This window comes from Marmota marmota, unplaced genomic scaffold, assembly GCF_001458135.2.
Source record: "Marmota marmota marmota unplaced genomic scaffold, marMar, whole genome shotgun sequence".
NCBI classification, from domain to species: domain Eukaryota; kingdom Metazoa; phylum Chordata; class Mammalia; order Rodentia; family Sciuridae; genus Marmota; species Marmota marmota.
This window is the reverse complement of record NW_026000174.1, coordinates 60,143,793-60,168,476: the sequence shown is the minus strand read 5'-3', so window position 1 is coordinate 60,168,476 and position 24,684 is coordinate 60,143,793. Positions and strand designations below refer to the sequence as shown.

The 24,684-nt window shown below is 54.9% G+C and overlaps 1 protein-coding gene across 3 annotated transcripts; it reads left to right on the top strand.

Annotated features, from left to right (window-relative positions):
- The first annotated feature begins 549 nt into the window (after positions 1-549).
- Tnks1bp1 (tankyrase 1 binding protein 1) lies at positions 550-23,461 on the top strand. Of its 3 annotated transcripts, none has more exons than XM_048788845.1 (12): positions 550-916; positions 2,857-2,964; positions 4,001-4,634; positions 6,059-6,173; positions 9,822-11,180; positions 13,108-15,236; positions 20,351-20,723; positions 20,956-21,106; positions 21,233-21,369; positions 22,090-22,247; positions 22,522-22,594; positions 23,021-23,461. In XM_048788845.1, the coding sequence occupies exons 2-11, from the start codon at positions 2,871-2,873 to the stop codon at positions 22,580-22,582; spliced, it is 5,211 nt and encodes a 1,736-aa protein (XP_048644802.1). In that variant the 5' UTR covers positions 550-916; positions 2,857-2,870; the 3' UTR covers positions 22,583-22,594; positions 23,021-23,461. The 3 variants fall into 3 exon arrangements, with proteins under 3 accessions (XP_048644802.1, XP_048644801.1, XP_015333417.1); XM_048788844.1 differs by lacking the exon at positions 550-916 and adding an exon at positions 2,429-2,472; XM_015477931.2 differs by lacking the exon at positions 550-916 and adding an exon at positions 2,431-2,472 and having other exon boundaries at positions 6,104-6,173.
- Positions 23,462-24,684: the final 1,223 nt, after the last annotated feature.

Below are 24,684 nucleotides of genomic sequence, written 5' to 3'. Positions count from 1 at the left end.
CGGGGTCCGGGATTGGGGGCGGGGTAGGGGCTTGGAAGGAGCGGGCGCTAGTTGCCGGGACCTTGGGTTGTGTTGCTGGTGGTGGGGGGTCACCAGGAAAGTTTGCCGGGGCCGTGGGCGCCTGGGCCGCGGGGGCACGCGGGAGCTGGCGCATGTGCGCGGGGGCGGAGGGCGCACGGTCTGAGCTTGTGCTGGCGGAGCCAGAAGAAAGGGGGGAGGGGGCGAGGGCTGGGGCGGGGCCGGAGGCGGGCAGAGCCGCTGGAGGGACCCCTGCTTCCCGCTTCCCCTGGGCCCGCGCCGGCCCCCTCCCCTGCTCCCTCGGCACGCCCCCAGCCACCCAAGTCCGCCCCCACCCGGTTCGCGTTGCCAGTCCACCGTCTGTTCGCCGGCTGCTTCACATCCCGCGCACAGTCCTCTGCTTCTGCCGCCGCTACCCCCTCCTCCTCCACCCCCTCGGCTCCTCCTCTTCTGCTGCCGTCCGCTCTGGGTCCAGAGCCCCCCCACTGGGCCCCTCCAGACAGCCCCTTGCCCCGGGCTGTTCTGTTTTCCCGTTGGCCCTCCCTCTTCCAGCAGTTCACATGTTGTCCCTCCTGGCCTCAGATCCTAGGGTCGATAGGCCCGACCCCGCCTGCGTCGAGGCCCCTTGGGCGCCTATCCTGGGCCGGGGCTGGCAGCTCCTCCCCAGCCCTTTACTCCCAGGGGTCCCTTGTCTCACGCGGACTCCACAGGGTGGAGAGTGTTTAGAGCCAGTGCGATTCTGCAGCTTCTGGCCATGGCCATGGCCATGGCCTTGGTCACCTGGGGCCCCTGGCAGGGACCTCCCAGCTTCTGTGGCCACCTCCCCATTTGGGGACGCGGAGCCTGCTTTCATCGCTGCAAGCCCCTTATACCGCAGAGGTGCCCATCAGGCCCCCAGGTGAGACATTTTTTCACTTCTGGGCCAATTTGTTTCCATTTCTAATCAGACCAACAATATTCCTTGTAATAATGTTCAAGGACAAGGAAAGAATCCTGTTTTAAATTTTTTTTGTCTTGTGCCCCTCCCCCACATACATACTGCCTGGCTCTGCACGTTATGCACCCACCTACAGTGGACAGTCCTCTGTTGTAGCTGAGTGATCAACCGGTTGATAGGGCTGGGCTTCTTTCCTGTCTTCAAACCTTCTCCTGTCTGAAACAAGCTGGGACAGAATCAAAGATAGGGGAGGGGATGTGTTTACATTGTAAAGACTGGGCAACCCAGGTTCCTTAGGATTTGGTGCTGTCTCTGCCCAGACGGAGTGGGTGACTTTAAGGTTGTGACTGTGTACAGGTTGGAGAGGGTTGGGTTGGCCATACGGTTGTGTGCATACCAGATGATAGGAAGCTTCTTTCTTGGGATAGGGCTCTTCCTCAGGCTGGAGACCTAGGGGGTATTGTGGGTGGAAGGGTGCTTCAGGAGGCTGGATGGGAACTGAGGAGGTGGTGGTGAGTCTGAAGAACAGGTGACATGAGTGGGACCTGGAAGGGGTGAAGGAATGGTCTAGGAATGTCAGTACCTGGGGGTCTGGGAGGGGAGGAGGTTAATAAGGTGCTGGTTCATTGGTGCCACCGCATGGAATTGCAGTAATAATAGCCAACTTCCACTGGTCGCTTATATGCTAGGCATTGTGCTAAGTGGTTTTTATGCATTATTTCTTTTAAGTCCCAGAGAGTCTCAGTAAGCCCATTTTTCAGATAGGGAAACTGAGGCTTAGAGAAGTCATACAGTTAGAAGGTGGTAGACCCACTCAGCATTTGAATCCTGGAATATTAGACCCCAGAAGATCCCATCACAGGCCTAGAGAAAGGGAAATCATTCTTCTACCACGTGGCTGTCACCTGATTTAATTTTTTCTTCTGTCCCCCTCACAACTCCTTCAGGCCATCCCTAGGCTGGTGAGTGATGCCCACATATCCTCTTTTCATAGCCCATACTCACCCCACTGTGACTGTTCTGGAAGAGGGAACCCTAGGGAGTTTTCTCCCAAGTTACCCCACCCCCCGGATGTTCTCAAGCCCTGTCCCGTCCTCCCAGCCCAGCCTGGACTGCTCCTTCCTCTTGGCGAGGCTCTGGAAATCCAGTGGGAGGCCATTGCTATGGCAACAGGACTAGGCCCTGGCTTTACCTCATCAAATTCCAAGCTGAAGCCAAAGCGATTGAGAAATTAAAGAAAAAAATGTATTCCAGATGTTTACTTTTTTATTCCTTATTTTTCTGTGTTTGGATGAGACATCTGTGGGGGGTGCGGAGTGGGGCAGGGATGTGGAAGGAGAATGGTTGGGGGGGGGGAGCCACTCCCAGCTGTGGAGGGAGAGAGGGAAGGAGGGGGGAGCATGGAGGGGAGGCAGGCAGTGGGGCGGAGCCCCAGGTTGGGGAGGAGCGGGTTTTTCCCGTCTCCCATGAGGTGATTCACAGAGAGACTTGAGACTTTTCGGCCCTCTTCCTCTGTCGTGAGTAGATATCTCCAGCTGGGCTGCCTGACCCCAAAGGTGCCTTGGGAACAGTAGGTGGAGTGACTTCAATTGGGCATCTTGGAGAGCTTGTCACAGGATGGGGGTGGCTCCCGAGGCTCTAAGATTTTGGGACTAGAAGACAAGAGTTAAGAGAGGGTCTGGGAAGAGCTGAGGATGTGGCTGTGGGACCTCTCTTGACTTCTCCTGACCCCCTCCTGAAGTTCCCTCTTCCTGTCCCACACTCTGCCTCTGCTAGAAATAAGAGACTTCCCTCGCCTAAGCCAGCTGCCACCGCCCAGAGCTTTCCCTCCCCCACCCGTCTCTCTCCTGGGTCTTTGGACATCCCAGCTCACACCCCTCTGCTTCCCAATTCTCAAGCAGGGTCTGCGCATGTGATGAAAGTGTCTACTCTCAGGGACGGCTCAGCCATGGCTTCCCCACCGCCCCAGGAGATGGAGGAGGAGCTGGCGCCTGCTGGCTCTGAGCCAGGTACCTATGGGTGCCGGGTAGGGCAGGTGGCAGGGAGGAGGGTGGGAAGGGCAGAGGCGGAACCCCCATTCTGTATTGGGGGGTGTTTGAGGATGGTAAAGTGAGGATGAGGGAGGGAAGCAGGACTCAGGAAGTTCAGGATGGGTCTGAAAGGGAACCCGGTGGGAGTGTAGGTCTCTAGCAGGTGTGAAAGCAGGCAGAGACCTTTGAGATGATTTGAATCAAGCCACATATTTTGCAGAGGGGGAAACTGAGGCACACAGGGAGAATTGCAGTGTATTTTTGGGGATTTGAACCCAGGACTCCAGGCTCCCTGTCTAGACTCTTTTTCTCATGCTTAGCTGAATGAGTGGGTGACATGGGATTCTGTTATGGAAGGCTGTGGCAGTGAGTAATCCCAAGGTCTTTTATTTGGCATTGGAATGCCTTATATAGAAGATAGATTTCTGGTCTTGTTTTTTTTTCCCTGTAGCAGATTTACTTTTGTTTGGCTTAAGTCAATAGTAAGTTTGCATTCCTGATCATACACCGGATGACAGCGGGGAGGTGGCCTGGGAGTGTGCTGGGGGAGGGGCAGCATGGAGGCAGAGTGGGAAAGCTGGGCCAAAACATTTACTGTGGAGATACCATAGAGTGTCAGAAGGGGAGAGGACCAAATTGGGGACTCGGGCTGACTGCTTGATGTGGGCCTGCAGGCATTTGTTTATTGGCTCGTTTGCACATTCATTCATTCATTCAAGTGGTAGAAACTTGTGCTAGGTGAAAAATAGGGTGCAAGGAGAGATAAGGTGCCAGCAAGGCTCACAAATAGCTTTAGCTTAAAAGGGGAATTGTTAAACATTTTGGGAGGTTGGAGAGTGAGATGGTGCTTCAGGGCTGTGTGTAGAAAAGCAATAAAGGCTTCATTGAGCAGGTGGCATTTGACTTGTGTCTACAGGAGTATTGTAACTATTCTGAAACTGGAGGATGGAGATTGGTTAGAGTAGAGATCACAAAAAGTTCTGACAGCCCCTTACCAACCTTTTTCTTTTGGCAGGAGACCCTCGGGCCAAACCCCCTGTCAAGCCCAAACCCCGGTCCTTGCCTGCCAAGCCAGCCCTGCCTGCCAAACCCAGCCTGCTGGTGCCTGTTGGGCCTCGGCCTCCCCGGGGTCCTCTGGCTGAGCTGCCTTCTGCCCGGAAGATGAACATGCTGGCAGGACCCCAGCCCTACGGGGGCAGCAAGCGTCCCTTTCCCTTCGCACCAAGGTCTGTGGCTGAGGCCTCTGCTGGAGGAGAAGCCACCCAAGAGACTGGGAAAGAGGAGGCTGGGAAAGAGGAACTGCCCCCTTTGACACCCCCAGCACGATGTGCTGCCCCAGGGGGTGTGCGGAAGGCCCCTGCCCCTTTCCGGCCAGCCTCAGAGCGGTTTGCAGCCTCCACAGTAGAAGAGATCCTGGCCAAGATGGATCAGCCACGGAAGGAGGTCCCTGCCAGCCCTGACCGTCTCTGGGGCTCCCGCCTCACCTTTAACCATGATGGTAGCTCCCGATATGGCCCCAGGACCTATGGCCTGGCCACTGCTGCCAGAGAGGAAGATGACAAGACCCTCGCCCGGGGTTGTTCCCAGGAGGGGCCAGCAAAGAGTCCCACAGAGAGCCAGGAAGAACACAGCAAGATTCCTGAGGAGAGGTGAGGGCTCAGAGGCTGTGTGTTTTGTTGCAGCCTGGAAGTTGGGGTCTGGGGACCAAGTGGGTGGCCCTGTCTGGGACTGTGACCTTCCCCTTCAGGTTAATGGTGTGCTGTGAATACAAGCAGACACCAAGTCATTTCCCCAGCCATGGTGGTATCATCACTGCGTGCTTTTGAAAACTGTCTCAACAGAGTTAATGTGTGTTTATAATAGAGAGTCCAAATGTTTGAGAGTCTGTTTCCCATCTCCATAAACTGGCATCCAACGTTGCCTCATTGAATCCATAGCTGTCCTGTCTGGGAAAGCACTTTTGGATCCATTTTAGAGATGAAGAAACTGAGTTGCAGATGACTTCTCTCAGTCACTCAGCTAGTAAGAGGCAGAGATAGAGTTGAATTCCAGTCAGCCAACTTCCAGAGCATGTGCTCCTAACTTCGAGCTTCTCTTGTGAGCAGAGCAGTGTGCCATTCTTGGGGTGGGTGGGGATGTGTGTCTGGATCAGAAGGGCACAGTCGCAGACTGCGAGGGGGGTTTTGATGGGGGAGAGAAGACAGGAGCACATCTTGACGGTCCTCCAGTTACTGCAGAGCTTTTGGCTGGTTGGAGACATTTGCCCGGGATATACTTCCCCAGAGTTGGCACTAGCGTGCAGGGAGGCTGGCCTGGAGGTGCCCTTGCGGGAGTGGACACAGGGTATCGAGAAGAAGCTGAGGGATTTCAGAAGCTTTTGCTGGCTGCTTGAGACCATGCTCAGGGCAGGGAGAGCCAGTTGAGGTGCAGCTGGGCCCGAGGATGTCCCCCCACCCCAAACAAAGGGAATGGCTCTGGTTGCTGCAGTCTGGGCTGAGCGGGAGGCGGAAGGCTGCTGCCCTACCTTCCAAGCTTGCCCTTCTTCACCTGAAAACACCTGGAGGCTTGGCCCTGGGGTTAACCTTTGCAAGTCCAAGGCCAGGGCTGCTGTGGGATCGCACTGCTGCCCAGGCTGGGTTCTACCTTTCATCCTCCTTCCTTCCCTCCTTGCACTCAGGTTTTAAGGGGACTGACTTTAGTCTTGGAAAATCACTCTTCCCCTCCCCTACCCCCACAATCCTTTAAGAAATATTGGCAGGGCAGCTGGACCAGCTGTACTCCCTGGCTGAAGGAGAACTTTAACCCCTTCTGGGTTAAGGGAACGAGTCATTATCTTCTTGGGGACCTTTGAGGGGTCTGGACATACAAGATACTTTTCTTAAACGGGATGGGGGTGGGGCAGGTAATTAACCCTTAATGTGCCGGTAGGTAGTCTCTTGGGTCACTTGCCCTGTGAAACTGCACAGTTTCTTTATCCCTGATGGCTCCAGGAGTAAGTACTTGGGGCGTTCAACCTTTGGAGGCTGTTAAAGTCACTTAGGGATATTTGCTCTCCTTTTCTGTTCTGTGATAGGCTTCAACATTCCGTGCCTCCACTTCCTGTCTTTCTCCTTCACAGGAACTCCTCTTCCAACCTGGCTGTCAATGGGGACCTGACTAAGCTGGCCAGCTCTGAGCCACCTACTGATGTAAGTTGTCCTCCTCCTAACACGTAATAACAGTATTTTAGGGTTGGAGGGGTCATCTAACTAAGATCATGTCCTCCACTCTCCTTGTAATTCAGATGGGGAAACTGAGGCCATGGACTTGCCCAAGAGCTGGCTCTAGTACCTAGATGTCTGTACTTCCAGGCCAGTGCTCTCAGTCATCAAGGTAGCTGGAGTGTGGTTTGGGTTCTGAGGCTGCTGGTTATAAACAGTAATTATTATACCCACAGCACTGCCTCTGATTAAGTACTGTGTGCTGGGAACATTAACCAACTTAACCAACTTAATCCTGTCTAGCAGGCCTGTTAGTCTCATGTAAGAGGTGAGGAGTGAGAGATGATGAGACCACAGGGCCTCACAAATGCCAGGTAACTTGCTTGGCTTGAGGCAGGAACAAAAGTGTCTGACTCCAGAGCCCTCCCTGGCTGGGCTGCTGTTCTTGGTTCACAGTGCGGGAGAGTCCTTTTCTTGGGGGTTTCCTGTTCCTTCTCCCGTACTTGCATACTTTTCCAAGTAAATCACATAGAGGTGCCCCTTGCTGGTGGGAGGCTGTCCCGGCTGCCTTGTGTTGGAGAACTGCCTCCATTTGTGTCCATCCAACAGTTCCTACTCTGAGCTGGGTGTTAGGGATGCGGCACAAATGTAGGGGATCCAGGACATCTGGACTGCAGTAAGGGAGGAGGAGGCGGGTGGTAGTGGACCTAGAGGGGGTAGGGTTGGATGGCATGAGCCTCATAGGCTGCTACAAGAACTTTGGCTTAAGTGAGGGGAAGAAGCCATTGAGGGGTTCAGAGGAGAGGAGTGACATGCTGCTGCTGACCTAGTGCTAAAGAGGTCAGGGCATTCGGAGCAGCAGCAGGGACCAGTCAGGTGCAGATGGAATAATCCAGGTGAGAGAGATGATGGTGGCTTGGACCCCAGAGGTCATCAGTGGTGGAGCTGGTGAGAAGTGGTTGATTCTGGATGGACTGTGAGGGTGAGGTGGGTTGGGCATTCAGATGGATTGAGATGAGGAGGATTAAGTATGGCCCCAGGGCTTTTGACCAGAGCAGTTGGAAGGATGAAGGTAACATTTATTTAGATGGGGACTTTTAGGGACAAAGCAGGATTAGGAGAGAGGTGAAGAGTTTGCTTTTGGATTTGTTGGGTTTGAGACGTTTTTTAAGGTTTGTGATTGGATACTTGAGTCTAGTGTTCAAGAGAAATGAGCTGGTGAGAGAGGAAAACTTGGGAAATGTCAGTGTGAAGATGGTAGTTGAGACTGGCTGAGTTCACCAAGAGTGTGGGTGAGGGTACAAGAGGGAAGGGCCCTAGGCACAGAGAAGACTGGTAGGAAGCACCAGTGAGTTGGAAGGACAGTCCCTAGCCGCAGAGTGCCACTGATAGGTCATGTAAGGTGAGCACTGCAAATTGGATTTAGCTACGGGGAGGTCATTGTGTGAGGGGAAGAAGCCATTGAGGGGTTCAGAGGAGAGGAGTGACATGCTGACCTTGACAAGAGTACTCCAGTGGTAAGATTAAGAAGGCCTGCTTGGGTGGGCTCGAGAATGGGATAAGAGGAGCTGCGGATAGTGGGCATAGGAGTGCTTTCAAGAAAACAGGTGGTAGCTGGAGAGAGATTGTGGGGTCAAGTGTTTTTTTTTTTAATTGTTGGAATTTTTTTTTTTTTTTTTTTTTTTTTTAAAGACAGAAGAAATTAGAGCAGTTGGTGTGCTGATGGAAATGATCCAGTAGGGAGGGAAAATCAATGATGCAGGGAAGGAGGAGAGGTTGGCGGGTTGGCCTTAGCCAGGAGCAAGGACAGTGCCTGGTGGTAGAAGGGGAGGGGGAACGATTGGACCCACTTGCAGGTGGCAGTGGGTGAGGGTGCAGGGTGTGTGCCTTCTTTGCTGGTGGCCTCTGTGTTCTCGAGGAGAAGCAGGAAGCAAGGCCATCAGCTGAGAGAGGATGGAGAGGAGGTGTTGGAGGTTTGAGGAGAGACATGTGAAGGTGTTACCTGGGAGTGTCGGGAGTGAAGGGAAGGCGGGTGCTGGGGTTGCTGGGTAGCTCTGGGATGGGTTTGAGGTGAGTGGTGACTCTGAAGTAAGGCCAGGCACCTCCAGCTCCCGGGCTGGTGGAGAGCTGTATTTAAACAGCCTGAATAGTGTGAGGAAGGAACGAGGGAGTTCCGGGTTGTATAAGAGGTGGTTGTGGTCGTGGCAAAAAGAAGAGCTGTTACACAGGGGAGTAGGAGCCGTGGGAAGGAGGTAGGGTTAATGGACTTTGCTTCCCAGAGGAGATGAAGAACGAGAGAGTTGGAAATACAAAGAGAGAGCAGGACAGATAGGAAGTAGGGACAGTGGGCCAACAGGGACCTTGAAATTGAGGTTATGAGGGTGGGGGAGGGATGGGGGCTAGGGTACGACCCTGGGTCACCAGCCATCAGGGAGGAGGAAGTCAAGGCACAGGGAGCCAGGATGCTGGAAGGGTCAACTCCATTCTTGAAGTCACCGTGAATTGTAACAGTGGTGCTGGGCGGGTTGCAGTGATCCAGAAGCTACAATTATCAAGGAATGAGGGGTTTGTGGGAGACTAACAAGGAGGGGCTGTGGGTGGCATAGTTTAAGGGCATAGCTTTGAAACCTAGAATATTGTAGAGAGGAGGGAGAGTGAGGGGGAGTGGGAGGAGCCTGAGGAGAAGCAGGACCTCTTCTCTGGCTAGACCCGGTGGACAGTGATGGAATGAAGTGTGTCTCTTTGGAGAGGGCAGCCAGGGATCTTGACCCCTGGGGGGCAAAGGTCATAGGGAGCCAGGTTCATTTTATGTGTTGGGGGACAGGCAGAGTGAAGCAGAGAAGAACCAGGGGCCTTGCGCCCTTGTACCTGTCCTGGTGTCTTCCCCAACCCCAGTCCCCATCATCCCACAGCAGAACCAGAGGCCATGTGTGTGAATCTTATTCAGTCCTGTAACTCTGAGATGGATGCTGCATTGGGGAAGTTGAGCCTCAGACCATATTGGAGGGTGGACATTCAGTTTATAGGAGGCAGTTCTGTGGCGACTCTAAGCCAGGCACTTTTCCAGGCCCCAGCACCCTTTGCTTTAATCCCATGGCCTTCCTGCTTCTTTGGGTAGCTTTGGGACCCAAATTGGAATAAACAGAGTAGTGTGGGGAGCACTGTCTCTCCCCTGTGGCTGTTCCTGGGAGCTGCTGGGAGCTGCATTGGGCTTAGGAGTCCTGCTTTGAGCAAGAACCCCCCTCCTACTCCTGCCCAGATGGTTAGATTCCCCATTTTCTCTTCATTGAGCAAGTGTTCTTTACCCACAAACCGTGACCTCTTACGAGACTCTCACTTGAACTATAGGTTGGATGGGTGATTGAGGTTTAAACCACCTTAAATGGTTAAGAGTGATGTTAAGTGAATAAAACTGGATGCATTTTCTGGGAACACCTAAAGGAGGGCTCTGTGGCCTTAAGAAGTTTGAGAAACCCTATCTGAGATTGTCTCTGGGGCTTCTTCCAACTGTCCTGAGCTCTGGTTTCCTCCTCCTGGGCTGTGGATCAACAGCCAACCTGAGGTCAATGCGGGGTAGGAGGAGCCTCTCCCATGCAGCCAAGTGATGAATGACAGCTCTTGACCTTTTCCTTGCAGGTTCCCAAGCCCTTGGTCCCCTCAAGTCCAGGTCTTGCCTCAGAGTGTGGAGGGAGCCCAGGCCTCCCTGCTGAAGTCTCCGGCCCAGCCCCCAGGTCTCTCCAACTTCGCTCACCAAATGAGAACCCTCCCCACCACTCTCAGCTTCCAGAAACCCAGAGTCCTGCAGCGCCCAAGGCTTCTCCTTGCCTCCCTGTGACTCCATCATCCCCAAGTGCAGTCCTGCCTGATGAGGGCCCCTGCCTTCCCCCTAGCCCGGGACTCTCTGATGAGGCAGCCCCAGAGGCCCCCAGACTCAGCAGCCCTCCCCTTGAGAAGGTCTCAGGGTGCCATAGCCCAGAGCAGCCCCCAGCCACTTCGCCCAGGCCTCTGATTGAGGGGGATGAGTTACTGGATCTCACGCGGACGTTTCCATCTGGGGAGGAAGTGGCAGAATCCAAGGGGGACACAGATCTCTGCCCAGTCAGCCGGGCTCAGCGCCGATTCTCTGAGGGTGTGCTCCGGCCACCTAGCCAGGACCAGGAGAAACTGGGGGGCTCACTATCTGCCCTGTCCCAAACGCAAGGGAGCCAGTCAGCCCTGGATCGTCCCTTTGGGAGTGGGACAGAGTCCAATTGGAGCTTGTCACAGTCATTTGAATGGACCTTCCCCACACGGCCCTCAGGTTTGGGTGTGTGGCGACTGGACTCCCCACCCCCTTCCCCCATTACTGAGGCCAGTGAAGCTGCTGAGGCCGCTGAGGCCAGCAGCTGGGCTGTGTCCAGCAGGGAGGAAGGAGTGTCCCAGCAAGGGCAAGGGCCCCGGACAGCTCCAGGGGTCCCAGGAAGGCCTGTTTCCCAGGTGCAGGGAGATGACCCAGGCATCTCTGTACACCAAAAGGATAATGGACAGAGTCAGCCTCAGTCCCCAGCTGTCTCCCTTCAGTCCCCATTCACAGCAGAGGGCCCTTCTGGAGCACTCTTGCTGCAGGCAGAGGAGAGATATGAGGATCGGGAGCCCCTGTCTGGACAGGAGTCCCCCCTCCCTCTGGCCACTAGGGAGGCAGCTCTGCCTGTGCTGGAGCCAGTCCTGGGGCAGCAGCAGCCAGCACCCCCTGACCAGCCCTGTGTCCTCTTTGCTGATGCCCCTGGCCCTGAGCAAGCATTGCCTGCTGAAGAGGAGATGGTGACCCTAGCCCGGGCTGAGGCCACCCAACCCAGGACAGAAGCCCAGGAATCCTGTAGGGCATCCCCTGAGCCTGTGGGCCCTGAACGCAGCTCTCGCTGGCTGGATGACCTCCTGGCTTCACCACCGCCTAGTGCCAGCAGTGCAAAGCGGGGAGCCGGATCTGACGGACAGTCCCCAAGTACCTGCTCTGAGGTGAGGATGGGCACAGGGAGGGTGGAGGCTCCAGGTATGGAGGGCTTGGTTGGGCTTAATTCTTTCAACATGGGTTTAGTGTGACAGGAACTTGGAATGTAATAGTGAGCACAGCAACTGTGAACCTTTACCTTGTAGCTCTGCTGTCTGGCCGTGCTGGCTGCGCTGTATAGGATGGTGTTTAGAGTGCTTGTAGTGAGTTGAAATCCTGACACCCGCATTCACTCGTGGGTGGTCTTGGGAGTGTACCTTAACCTGGAAGCTTCTGTGTCCTTTAGTAGTAATAGCTCTGGCCTCTTAGAGGTGTATGTGGGTAAAATGAAGTTAGCAAGCGCTTGATGCCATGTGGCCTGTAGGACATGTTCAGACCCTTATCACCTGGAACGGCGTGTGTGGCAAAATTGCCTAGCCATCTAGGCCTGGGTTGGCTTACTCTTAGTAGAACTGGACTGCCTGGGCTCCTCTCCTGGCTCAGCTGTTATTTTGTCTAAATATGACCTTGAACAAGTGACTTTTCCACTTTGCCTCAGTATCTTGTCTGTAAAAGGGGCATAGCAGTGAAGCAGTCCCTCAGGGCGATGGCAGGGATTAAACGAGTCACCGCATGCACGGGCAGGATGATGGGGAGTGCTGGGCGAACGGCTCTCCCACCCCAGCTCCTGATCTGTTTTGTAGACTGGCAGCCGAAGGCTGGCGGAAGCAGGGCCTTCCCTGTGCAGTTACCCAGAAGTTGGTGACTGGGCTTGGACGCCCCTTCTTGCCCAGTGCCCTTTGTCCGATCAGGCTCCCTCTGCATCTAAGGGCTGGGATCCAGGTGGCTTTTGAAATTTTATTTTTCAATCCTGGCCTGTGCTGGCAGGGGCGGGGCTGGAGGCAAGGAGGAGCCCCAGCGGCCTCTGGAAGAGGAGGAGCAGGAAGGGGTTAAGACTAGGCTGACTCCTGCAGTAGGTGTGTCTGTCCCAGGATGTGGGTGACTCAACTGGCTTCTGGGCGGGGCTGCCAGAGCTGCAGCTGCTCCGGAGGGAGCGGGGAGCCAGGGAGCAGGGCCAGGGCAAGCGGGAGCCAGAGCTGTTGGACAGGTCCTGGCTGGGGAGCGGCCCAGCCCTGTCCCGCACACTGCCTGCCGCACCCAGCAGCCCCAGGGTGGTTGGGGGGTGGGGGCCATGGCTCAGCTCAGGGACAGGGAGGCTAGCATGTCTGTCCTGGAGCGACTACTGGCCAATGCAGCTCTGCGGGACGAGGCTGGGAGGCTCCGGGGCCCTGAGTCCCAGGCTCGCCCGCCTTCGGGGGTGAGTCAGGGGAGTTGGGGGGGTGGAAGTGCAGTGAGCTCTGTGCCACAGGCTGCCCCTCCTGTCTTTCCTGGGCCTCGTGGAGGTGGAGGCAGAGAGGCCTTCCTGGGAGGGCTAGGTAGAAGGGCTTTCCTTGGGAAGGAAGGGCCTGGGTACTCATCTGGGGCTAGAAGGGCTGTGCTAGTGTTGGAACCTTGCTTTGCTCAAGTTGGAGGGAATCTGAGTCTTGACCTCTTGTAGCTGAGAGTGTTCTCCCTCTTCCTAGTTCCACAGGCAGACCACTCCTTCAGGCAGGATTTCTTCTGGCAGTTAGCCAGGTGTTGCCCAAGGACTGTAAACATGACCATAGGACCATCGGTTGAGTGCCCATTGTGTGCCAGGCACTGTGCTGAGTCGGTTGTTTATATGATCTTGTTCACTCCTCTCATGTCAGCCCTGCATGCGGTAGAAATTATACCTGTTTAAAGATGAGGACCCAGAAGCTCTGAGTGGTTAATTGATTTGCTCAAGGTCGCACAGCTGGAATCTAAACCCAGGTTCTCTGTTGCCAAAGTGGGGCTCTCAGGCACTAGGTAGTGCTGACTCTCATTCCAACCAACTTTAAGCATTGTTTTTGTCTATTTTTTTCTGATTCCCAGGGACTCCTTGGCTGGGCACAGAAAGATCTGCAGAGTGAATTTGGGATTGCAGCAGACCCGCATCCCAGCAGTTTCAGTCCTAACTGGTCCCAAGATGCTTCTCAGGACTATGGCCTTGGGGGCACAAGCCCTAGAGGAGACCCAGGCCCTGGGGAGAGGGACTGGACCAGCAAGTATGGGCAAGGGGTAGGAGAAGGAAGCAGTAGGAAGTGGGCCAGCAGGTGTGGTCTTGGCCCAGAAGGAGTAGAGGTCAGCAGCAGCCAGGACCGGGATGAAGTGTCTGCCCCAGGGGGGCTCACGGCCCTCGACAGGGTAGTTGGAAAGCCAGCCCAGCTCGGCATGCAGAGCCAGAGCCAGGAGGCTGATGTTCAGGAATGGGAGTTCCGAAAGAGGGATTCCCAGGGCACTTACTCTATTCAGGATGCAGAGCTGCAGGACCAGGAATTCGGGAAGAAAGACTTGCTTCATACTTACCGAGATGCCAGCCTTCAGGACTGGGAATTCGGGAAGAGAGACTCACTGGATTCTTACGCCAGCCAGGATGCAGATGAGCAGGCCCGGGAGGTAGGGGCGAAGGACCACCATGGCAGTTACAGCAGCCAGGATGCCGAGGAGCAGGACCGGGAGTTTGAGAAGAGAGGTTCTTCACTGGGCACCTATGGCAGCCAAGCAGTGGCACAGCAGGACCAGGAGTTTGGGAAGAGTGCGTGGATGAGGGACTACAGCAGCTCCAGGGCCCTTGGTGCACAGGACAGAGGCTTTGGAACAAGAGCCCTGAGCTCCGGGTTCAGCCCCGAGGACGTCCAGCAACAGGATGAAGAGTTTGAGAAGAAGACTCTGAGTGGTGAGGACAGCCTTGGCGAGGCCAGCAGGAGCCCAGGCCAGTTAGAAGAGAGAGAATCAGGGGCCCTGTTTAGCACTAGCACCCCCCAGTTGCAGGATGGGACCCTTGGTCAGGGAGACCAGGGCAACTGGCAAGGCAGTGACGCTGGCCAGCAAGTCGGAGGGCTGCAGGAGAGACTGCACGCAGGGCCTCAGAGCCATGGTGATGCTGACCGGGAAGATGGGAAGCGAGGTTGGGCCGGGGACTTCAGCCTTGGCGTCACCCCGCAGCCAGATGCAGCGTTTAGCTCCAGGCGGCAAGACTGGAGTGGGGACTTGTGCAACCAGGCCTCTGAGAGGAGCCATCAGTTTGGCATCATTGGCAAAGACAGATTGAGCGGTTCTGGCCTGAGCCCTTCCAACAAGATGGGAAGTGGGCACTTTGAACCTCCAGGGGAGACCTCCCCCGGATGCATGGACTGGGCTGATCAGCTGGGTCTCAGGAACTTGGAAGTGTCCAGTTGTGTGGATTCTGGGGGCTCTCATGAGGCCAGAGAGAATGCCATGGGACAAATGGGCTGGTCAGACAACCTGGGCTTGAGAGATGGGGACTCAGCCAGCTGTTTGGAAACTGGAGGGTCTGAAGAGCCCAGGGGGATCGGAGTTGGGGAGAAGAACTGGACTTCTGGTGTTGGGGTGAGAAGCAGAGATTTGGCTGGGGCAGGGGAGGTAGGAGGACACAGCCAGGCCAGGGAGAGTGGTGTGGGACAAAACGACTGGTCAGGTGTGGAGGCTGGAGAGTTCCTTAAATCCAGGGAGCGTGGGGTTGGACAGGCAGACTGGACACCTGACCTTGGGCTGAGAAATATAGCCCCAGGGGCAGGCTGTATCTCCACAGAACCCAGAGAGCTTGGGGTAGGGCAGGTGGACTGGGGCGACAATCTGGGTCTGCGGAACTTGGAGGTGTCCTGTGATGTGGCATCTGGAGGTTCTCGGGGCTGTGGAGTTGGGCAGATGGAGTGGGCCCAGGATTTTGGGCTCCGGAATGTGGAGCTCACTGGGGCCCCAGGTGAGGCCAGGGAGCATGGGGTAGGGGAGGTGGACTCTGGCCCAGAGCTAGGCCTCAGGAACAGTGGTGACTTGTCCCCTGGCCTGGAAGCCAGAGACCCTTTGGAAGCCAGGGAGCTGGGGGTCGGCGAGACAAGTGGGCCAGAGACCCAGGGTGAAGACAGCTTCTCGCCTTCCTTGGAGACCGGCTCTGAAGACCTCAGAGTAGAGACAGGAGAAGCCCCAGGCTTTGGAATCAGGTAAGGGATCCCCATCCTAGGGTGGGAGAAAAGGTGTAACTCCACTCAAAAAGTTTTGGAATTTTTTGGAGGGGGGAAGAAATAGCTTTTCCAATGGACTTTTGGTATTTGCCAAACAGACATTTTTGGGCTGTGAATGTTTAATTCTGCTTTTTAAGTTTTATATTGAAATATAACATATTTCCTTTATGGAAAGCAGAATGTAAAGGTTGAGGTGTTTGTTCTGTAGCAACCTAGTTTTGGGTCTTCTTGGTGATGAGTTGCGATTGAGGGAGAAATGGAGTCAGCCACATATCAGAAGGCTTCTGGTAGATTCTGCTCTTGTTTCCCAAGATTGTTCCCAGTCTTGGGCTAGAGAATGCACATCCTTTGATAGGTAGAGGAAAGGGGACCTTATATCTCCTTAGTCTGTCCACTGCAGCCAGGAGTTGAGGGGACAGTGGTGCTCATTGGCTCTCCAGGAAGTCGGAGCTTGGTGCTCTTGTCTGGCTTGTCATAGAGCCCAGAAGAGCAGCAGTTCAGGAACCTGAAGCTATTGGGTCCCAGGCCTGGTCCCATGACTGTGGTCCCTATCCCAAGTTGCTGAAAGAGAACTTTCCAAAGGAAAAAACTGGTAGTTTCAGAGCCATGGGTATTCTAAAACCAGCACAGGTGTTTTTTCTGCTCTTTGTGGAAAGGGTACAAAAATGGTATTTACTTCTATTTCATTAACATTCCCATCCACTGAGAATTGGTTTTGTTCTCTCATCCACGCACTATGGAAGTCTTACCTTTTCCAGCCCCAGACCAGGCGCTTCCCACTGGCCTTTAGGAAGGGAAGGGAGGTGTTGGGTGGAGGCTGTTCTAAGTGAAAGGGGCAGATGGTAGTGGGAGGAGAGCAGGAGGAAGAAGGAAGGGGCCCGAGGGTGGGGAAGGGGTGGGAAAGGCATTTGGCGTGGAAGCTGGGGACGGAGAGCATGGGACCAGGAAGGGAGCTGAGGAAGGGGAGCTTCCGGGGACCCAGGTTGTTGAGCGGCTCCTATTCAGACCCTCATGAGGCCTGCAGACTGAGCAGCCGGGTTGGAGTCAGGAGGCCGTAGGGATCCTGGGCCATTGACGGACTCCCTGAGCCTCAGTTTCTAACAGCGTTCCAGCTGGCACCGTCATGGTGCAGGGAGGGTGGGCTCAGCATGGCTGCCTCCGATTTCACTTCCCAGGACTCTGAGGTTCACATGCCCTGAAGCTCAGTTTCACGTCTTACTTGTCGACCTTCACAGCTATCCTGCCAAGTGGGAAAGGGATTCGATCCTCGCCCATTGGCAGGTGGAGGGATGGTGTGACCTGATTGAGATCACAGAGGCTGCAATACGTCTTTCCAACTTTTTCTATCCACTGCTTTTAGGTGTGGCTGCTGTGTTGAAATTTAGATTGTCTGGGAGTGGGCTGCAGCCTCCCGCCTTCCCTTCTGCTGGGTCACAGGGTGGCTCTTAAGAGGGAAGGTGGTATTGCCTTTCCTTTGTTTAGGATGGAGGGAGAGGGTCCCTGTGGGGTGGCAGGGTGGGAATGGGTCTCTCTCATGCCCCAGAGTGCTCAGGGTTTTATGGCCAGTGTTGACATCCGAGCTCAGGGTCTATCCCTGATGCCCTGCAGGTGAGCCGCATCGCTTGCAGCAGAAGTGTGCTCCAGGCTGGGGGCGGCGGTGGTGGTTCTGTGAATGTTATGTTTTTGGGTAGCCCTTCCATGAAGAAATTCAGCCCATACACACTGTCACGTGCTCTCTGGCCATTTGGGAGACTTGGTATGTCTTGGCCTTTATTGGTACCTTATAGTTAAGTAAGGCAGTGTTCCCAAAACTTACCTGGGCAATATCCAGGGAGCTGATGTTCTGAGCATGTGACATGGGGAGATTCTATGCTATGGAAAGTTTCTCTTTAAAGAAAAAATTTGAAGGTTTCCTATGTATCAGGAAGTCCTTGAGAATAGCTCAGTGTAGTCTGGTTTTGGGTGCATCGGCCTGGTTTAGGTCCTGTTTCTCTCACCACCTCTGCGATCTTGGGCAAGGGCCTTGTCAGGGCCCCCATCTTCCTCTAAATTGGGATAGTCACTTTCATAGGGTTTCTGGGAAGACTAAGGGTGAATACGTGGAGAGTGATAGATGCAGATGTAAACCTACCTTCCCTGTTTATCACTGAGAAAACATGCCTTCTATTCGTGTCTGTTTTGCAAGTTTGGATGTGAAGTTTGGTGGGGCCTTGGGGACATTTTCGTTGTCATCCTCATGATGGACAGAGATATCTTTGACGATAATTGTGACAACACTACCGTAGAGGTGGATGGGTGGGGAGGGCTTGGGTCCCTCCTCTGGGTCTAGGGCCACCTGGTCCCTTGTCCTGGTGGGAATGGTGCTCCTGGGTTCCCAGAGCTGGGGTGCTGTCCTTTTGTTTCTCTGGCCTCCCAGTCATTCCCTACCCTTTCCCCTGCCTCTAGTGATGGCAGAAGCCTCTGAGTCGTTTTGGGGTCTTCATAGAATCCAAGAGGACCGTTAGAAATCTTTTGAGTCCAGCTCCTTTATTTCATTGGTGGGAAAACAGACCCAGGTTCCCAGAAAGGTGGATTTCTGTTCTCATGGGCCCCAGCCTTGTGGTCCTCTCGGACACCCTCCCTATCGCCCCCGGAGTCAGCATCAACTGTTTACCTTGGACTTTGCCTGGTTGACCTTTAGTCCTCAGGCATCATTCTGGCTCCAGCCCCCACCCTCCCTCAGTTCAGGTCTTGGTGCCTTGAGCACCGACTGGAAAGCCAACTTTTCACAGATCCATCCTCTGTGTTTGAACCTGGAGCATGGAGCCGTGTGCAGGATGGGGTTCTGGGCCCTCAGGATACTCTCCGGTCTCGATGGGTCATGGAACAGAGGGTATGAGACGCATCCTCTCAGGGACCTGTGTTGAGGCTAATGAGGATTATCCTAGTAATTTGATAATTTGTTGTGTGTGTTAAGTGTAACTGTGTGCTAGGTACATTTTGCCAGTAAACCCAGCAGAGCTTATGTACTTTCATTATCCCCATTTTATAGATGAAGAACCTGAGGCTCAGAGTGGGCACATAACATGTGGCCAAGGCCACTGGTGCAGAAGGGTCCAGGACTTAGGCGCGTACCAGAGTGGCAGGGCTCAGGACCTGAGTTCCCAACCGCCTCTCCTCTCCTGCTTCTCTGCCAGGAAGGCCTCAGGTTGTAGGTGTTCTGGGAGATTGGGGGGCATTGAGGAGGAGGGTGAAGGCTGAGGTCCTGGGGTGGATGCACACTGATCCACAGCCACCGCCAGGCCCCCCTTCCCTCCACTGACCTCCGTCTGCATGGCGTGGGCCGCCTCTGCTCAGAGAGAGTGGATCTTTCTCCGCCCCCTTTGTTTCAGGTCCCCATAGCTGCAGGGCCTGTCCTCAGCCTGTAGCTGCCCCCTCCCAGAGAGGCTTCTGTCTAGCTCTTAAGGCTGGGTGGGGTGCTGTCACCGCCCCCTCCCTGACTTTAAGCTGGCTTTGAGTGCGCTGGCTCTGGCCCCTGTCCAGTGCTGTTCCCAAATCCACTGCCTCCTCCCCCTCCCCACACTGCTTTGATTTCCATCTGTCAGCAGCTTGTGGAAGGACAGACTGACACACATTCTGCCCGCCCCGCTCCTGCTGGTATCGACTCACCTGTCTCGATCCCCTCCCTCTCCAGTATTCAGTGGCCTTCCGGGCATGCCGCAGCCGTTCCGCCCTCTGTGCATGGCGCTGGGTGTGGCTCTGTACTGTGCCTGTAGGTCTAGCGGGTACCAGCTCACAGTCGCCTGCTCGAGGTCTGCAATGAGTGTGTGTGTGCTCTGGGGTGTGGCATCTGGACGTCGTGTGAGGTGGAGTCCATAAGAGCGTGTGTGTGCTTTGCCGGGTGTGTCCTTCATGCTTTGAGGGAGCAGCAGGCAGCAGACATGGAAGCTGGGTTGACCAGGGTGACCCTACCTCTTATCCACTCCACAAACATTGATTTAGTCTGGTCCCTGACCCAGGTGTTGGGGGCACAGAGGCAACAAGGGTCCAGCTTTGTCCTTGAGGAGCTCCCAGAAGGCAGTGGGGACAAAGGGTGGCCTGGCTGGCACAGGTTGGAGCCCTGGCAGCTGGCAGGGCTGAGGAGGCTCATGCTGGTTAGGGGAGAGCGGCAGAACAGCTTCAGTGGAGGACTTGGGCCAAGGAGAATCAGTGAAGGAACAGCGAGGGCAAGGGGGAAAGCATCCCAGGTGAGGGAACAGCTTGTTCTAAGATGGCAGCATTTGCGCTGGGCATCCTCTAGTTATCCCTGCTTGTTCCTTGAGGCCAAGGAATAGAGTTACGTACGACAAGGGCCTAAAGATGATTCGAGGTTGGACAAGTGGATGGATTGGCAGTACCTGCATCATCCCAAGGAATGTGACCGCCCAAGCAGGCGTCCCTGGGAGGGGGCATAGGAACAGCAGCAGTGGCAGCCGTGGTGATATTTGGGTTCGTGGGCACACAGGTTTGTCAGGCACTGTGATTGGCCCTGTGGAGTCTTTTTCATCCCCTCAGCAACTCCAGAGAGGAACCCAGGGTGCTTGCAGGCAAAGGGCTTATTCAGGGTCTCCCGAACGGGTTGAGCATTTGTAATACGGAAACCTGAACTCTGAACTCTGAAATATTTCAAAACCTGAAACTTTGAGCACAGACATGATGTCACAAGTGGACAATTCCACACCTGGCCCTCATGTGGCAGATTACAGTTAAAATGCAGGTGCACTAAAAAATATAGGTCTGCAATGATATAGGTCTAAATTACAAATATAGGTCTAAATTACTGTTAGGCTGTGTGCATGAGGTATATATGAGATATAAATGAATTTTATCTTTAGAATTGGGTCTTCTTTCTAAGATATCTCATAATGGATATGTGAAGATTCCAAAATCCAAACTCCAAAACTCTTTGAGTCCCAAGCATTTCGGATAAAGCCTACTCACCCTGTAGTAAGTGATGAATCAGGGATTGGAACCTGCCCTGCTGGCCCAGCCCTTCCCATGTGGTGTGCTGTGGCTTCAGGCAAGAGAGAGGGTTTTCACTGATGACCTTATTTCCTGGTCTGTCCCCTTGGCAGCCCCAGCAGGTGTCTGGCCCGCTCCCCACCATCTGGCTCCCAGGGCCTCCTGGAGGAGATGCTGGCAGCCAGCAGCTCTAAGGCAGAGGCCCGAAGGGAGTCAGCAGCCTCGGGCCTCAGGGTCCTGATGGAGGAGGAAGGAGCCACAGCAGGTGCTGAGCAAGGGGAACCTGCAGAGCCCAGCAGGGACCCTCTGCCCTCCTGGAGGCCCCAGCCCGATGGTGAAGCCAGCCGAACAGAAGAGGTGGATGGCACCTGGGGCCTCACAGGGGCTGGGCACGGCGAGCAGGTGCTGGCCCCGACCCCGACCTCTCGGCGGCCCTCCCAAGGCCCTCCCCCGAGCTGCCTCAGTCAGGACTTCTCCTTCATTGAGGTCAGTGGAGGGTGAACCAGGGCAGTGGGTGGCTCCTGTGGGGAATGTGGGTGACGGAGCTTTGCTGAGCAGCCCAAGTCTGGGAGGGTGAAAGCAGGCTGTGGGCGCGTCGCTGGAGTGGGAAGCTTGGGCAGCAGAGCCATCAGCTCCTGGTGGCTGCTGTGGTGGGGCCCTGGGGCTGGGCGGGTCCATGGGGTAGCTGTGGCAGTGGTGTTGCTGTTGTTTTGATCAGGACACAGAGATCCTCGACAGTGCCATGTATCGGAGTCGTGCCAACCTGGGACGCAAGCGTGGACACCGGGCCCCAGCCATCAGACCTGGGGGTACCCTGGGCCTGTCAGAGGCAGCAGACTCAGATGCACGCCTCTTCCAAGACTCTACAGGTAGGATTGATGTGTTTCCTCGTGGTATCTGTGTGAATCCCTGGCATGTGACCCAGGCTGTAGGTGAGAGGGGGCTTGTAGGGGTGCCGGCTGTACTGTGATCCCCACCTCACCATCCCTTTGCAGAGCCACGGGCTTCTCGGGTGCCATCTTCAGATGAGGAGGTAGTAGAGGAACCTCAGAACCGCCGGACACGGATGTCATTGGGCACCAAGGGGTTGAAAGTCAACCTGTTTCCTGGCCTGAGCCCGTCAGCCTTGAAGGTACCATCTGATCAGTGGACAGTCACATGTGGTCTCCTTCCCTGCGACATGTCTGCTCTTCACCCAGCCAGCCATCCTCTGATCCCCTCTGCATTCCTTTTCTCATGCTGCTCTCCCAGGAGGGCCCTGGGAGGTCCCTTTGTGCCTTGCTGGACCCTGTGGTGGTATACCTGAGGATAGAACAAGGTGTCTTCATGTCCCAGAGCCTCAGGGGTGGTGGGACATGAGCCATGGCCACACTTAGCTCTGGTGGAGGGAGAGAGGGTAGGTGTCACTGGGGAGGCACAGAGAGGGACTGGGCCAGTTCCAGGGGAGGAGTTCTTTCTTGATCCTGGGTGGTGGGAGGGGAGGGTGGATCGGCCCCACGTAAGCATTTGCTCTTAGCCTTGAGGTAGGCATAGGAGTTGGCCATGGGCCCTGGGGCAGAGGGGAGGCAGTGTAGGCAGAGAGTAGAGGAACAAAAGCACAGAGCCAGGAAGTCACCATTGGCTTTGTCAGCCCAGCTTGCTGAATTTAGTTCAGCAGATCTTTTTGAGGACCTACTATGTGCAAAGTAAAGTTGTGAGGGAAGCTCTCTTTAATGACTCTGTTCTTTGGGGCCAAAGGGCTGCAGAGGCATCTAGGCATGGTTCAGGGGACTGTACCCTCTTGGAGAAGGCCTGTCCTCTGTGACTCCTGCCTGTCCTGCTTACATCTGTCTGCGTCTGGACTGTCTCTCAGGCCAAACTACGTCCCCGGAACCGCTCAGCTGAGGAAGGGGAAGTGGCAGAGAGCAAGTCGGGCCAGAAGGAGGCTGCAGTCCAGCGTTCCAAGTCCTGCAAAGTCCCAGGGCTGGGGAAGCCCCTTGCATTACCTCCTAAGCCGGAGAAATCCTCAGGGTAGGTGACTGAGCTCTGGACATCTCCTGACCTCAGAGAAGTAGCCTGAAAAGGGAAACCTCACTTTATTGAAGAAGAACACTGAGGCTCAGAGAGGTGGTTGACATGCCCTAAATTAACTGAATAAGTTGGTGGTGGAGTTTTAGTCCTGCAGCTGGGCCCTAGCTGCCTTTTCTGGATGGAGAGGGGAAATTCTGTCCCTACCATGTGTACTTATTTTGTGCAGTTTGCCTGAAGTTTGCCTTCTGGACCTTTGTGCTGCTTTGCCTTCTAGGTCAGAAGGATCATCGCCCAACTGGCTTCAAGCCCTGAAGCTCAAGAAGAAGAAGGTCTGAGAGGTTACCGAGGTGAGGACAGGCTGCTGGGCTTGGATTGCCGCTGGGGTTTAGCGTGCAGAGGGCCTTCTCTGGGGGATCCAGAAGCCCCTGTGCCGCCTTCTAGCCCTTAGCTCTGCATCCCCCTTTCTATGTGGCTTGGAACAAGGCAGTGAAACCAGGTGCGGAGACTTGCTCCCCTACATTTGTCCCTGGGGCAGGTGTTGTCTGGCCTGGGACGGAGGAGGAGGGGCTCCATCTCACCCGCCTCCCTGACTGGCCTGAGTGCATCTGCCAGGCCCTCTGGTGTAGGGCCCCTGGGAGTACTCACCAGGCTTGCCATCCTAGCAGGGACCTTTCTCATGACTGGTCCCAGCTGGGGAGCCAGGATGTGCATGGAGCAGAGGAAGCCGAAGCCTCCAATGTCCTCCTCTGACCTCTTGTCCTCTCCCATTGCAGGTCCTTCCCATTTGGCAGTCTCAGGCAGTGCCCGTTCCTGTGAGGTCCCTGAGTGAGGAGACAGCTGGAGCCCCACTGTGCCCCAGGCTGCAGCCTGTCCCCTTCACCTCTGAGGAGTGTCTGGGAGCCACGTTTATGCACTTTGTATCACCTTCCCAACTTGTCCCCACACTTTCCCTCCCAGCCTGGATTCCGTCACTAGTGGTTGAAGGTTTTGGTCCTTCCTTCTCTCCCCTCCTCTCTCTCCGCTTCCTCCTTCAGCCTCCCTTGGGTTTTCTTTTGATACCAATTTATAGCATTTTTTATAAAGGCCTTTGATTTTTGTAATGGGCGGAGCCCCCTACCCCAGACCCACCCCAGGTCTCCCTCTACCCTGCTAGGTGCCCCACAGAGACCAATGACATTTTGCCACTTGAAACAATAAATAAAATTTTTTGGCAATTGGTGCCTCCCAGGTTTGTGGAGTGTGGTGGTGGTGCCCATCCCCACGAAGCTGCAGTCAAATGCTAGTTGTGGCCCTGGCCCACCAGGAGCTCACGCAGACATTGGACATGTCAACCCCCTTCCACTCCCGGGGCCGGGTGTCTCTGCGGAGGGTATTCGGGTTCTAGTAAGCTGACTGCTGATTCAAGTGCTCTCCAGATCTCAGTAGCTTAACATAAAAATGGTTTATTTCTCATGCTGCACAGTCCACTGTGGGGTGATGGTGAGACAGTGGGACACTCCATGCCTTGGTGTTCTGGGAGCCCAGGCTCCTTTCCTGTTGTGGCTCAGCCAGCTATAGAGACCGAAGGGTCCTTTTTGGCATCTGGTGGAGAGAGGAGAGAATCCTGTGGTGGCTGTTTCAGTTATCTCAGGCTGCTGCTATGACAAAGTACCACACACTAGGTGGCTTATAAACAACAGAAGTACATTTCTAACAGTTTTGCAGACTGGGAAATCCAAGGTTAAGGTGCTGGCAGATTCCATGTCTAGTGAGAACCTATTTCCTGGTTTGTAGGTAGTGCCTTTTCACTGCATCCTCATGGAAGGGACAAGCAGCTCTACTGGGCCTCTTGTATGAGGCCACTGAACTCATTTGTGAGTTCACCTCCCATAAGGCCTCATCTTCACATGCCATCTACTTGGAGGTTAGGATATTAACATTGGACACAGACATTCAAACCCTGGCGTAGCACTCATCCTGGGTCTCTTCTGGTATCATCTAAGTCCTATAAGAATGAGACTCAAGGTACAATTCCTCCTGAGGCAGGTTCTGTATAGCTGTGCCCCTGTGAAATCAGAATCCAGTGGTGGAACAGGGGCATGATGGACATTCCCTTTCCAAAGGGAGAAACAGGCAACAAGGAAGGGTGACAGGTTCCCAGCAAGTCCCAAATCTTAAGGCTAGAAAGTAAACTGGTTGAGGCTCTGCCTTCTAGGTCTGCTGGGGTAGAGGTCCTCCTGGACCCACGGGGTGGTGGTCCTGCTCCTATGGTCGTTTTCTGTGGCAGCTCTTGGGTCATACACCTATGGCTCTTGGCCCAGAATTGTACACTGGTCACTTCACTGGTCTGGGGTTGCAAGTTGCTCCACTCCTGTGGCTTCACTAGGCATTGCCCCAGTGGTAGCTTTCTCTGGCTATTCTTTCCTGGACCCCAAGACTTTCAGGGTATTATGGCTTA

Excerpts from the sequence above, each read along its gene's own strand:
- Tnks1bp1 (XM_048788845.1), top strand. The coding sequence starts at position 2,871 with ATGAAAGTGTCTACTCTCAGGGACGGCTCAGCCATGGCTTCCCCACCG. Across the intron at positions 6,174-9,821 it reads GCTCTGAGCCACCTACTGAT|GTTCCCAAGCCCTTGGTCCC; the intron begins GTAAGTTGTCCT and ends TTTTCCTTGCAG. Across the intron at positions 21,107-21,232 it reads CCTCTTCCAAGACTCTACAG|AGCCACGGGCTTCTCGGGTG; the intron begins GTAGGATTGATG and ends ATCCCTTTGCAG.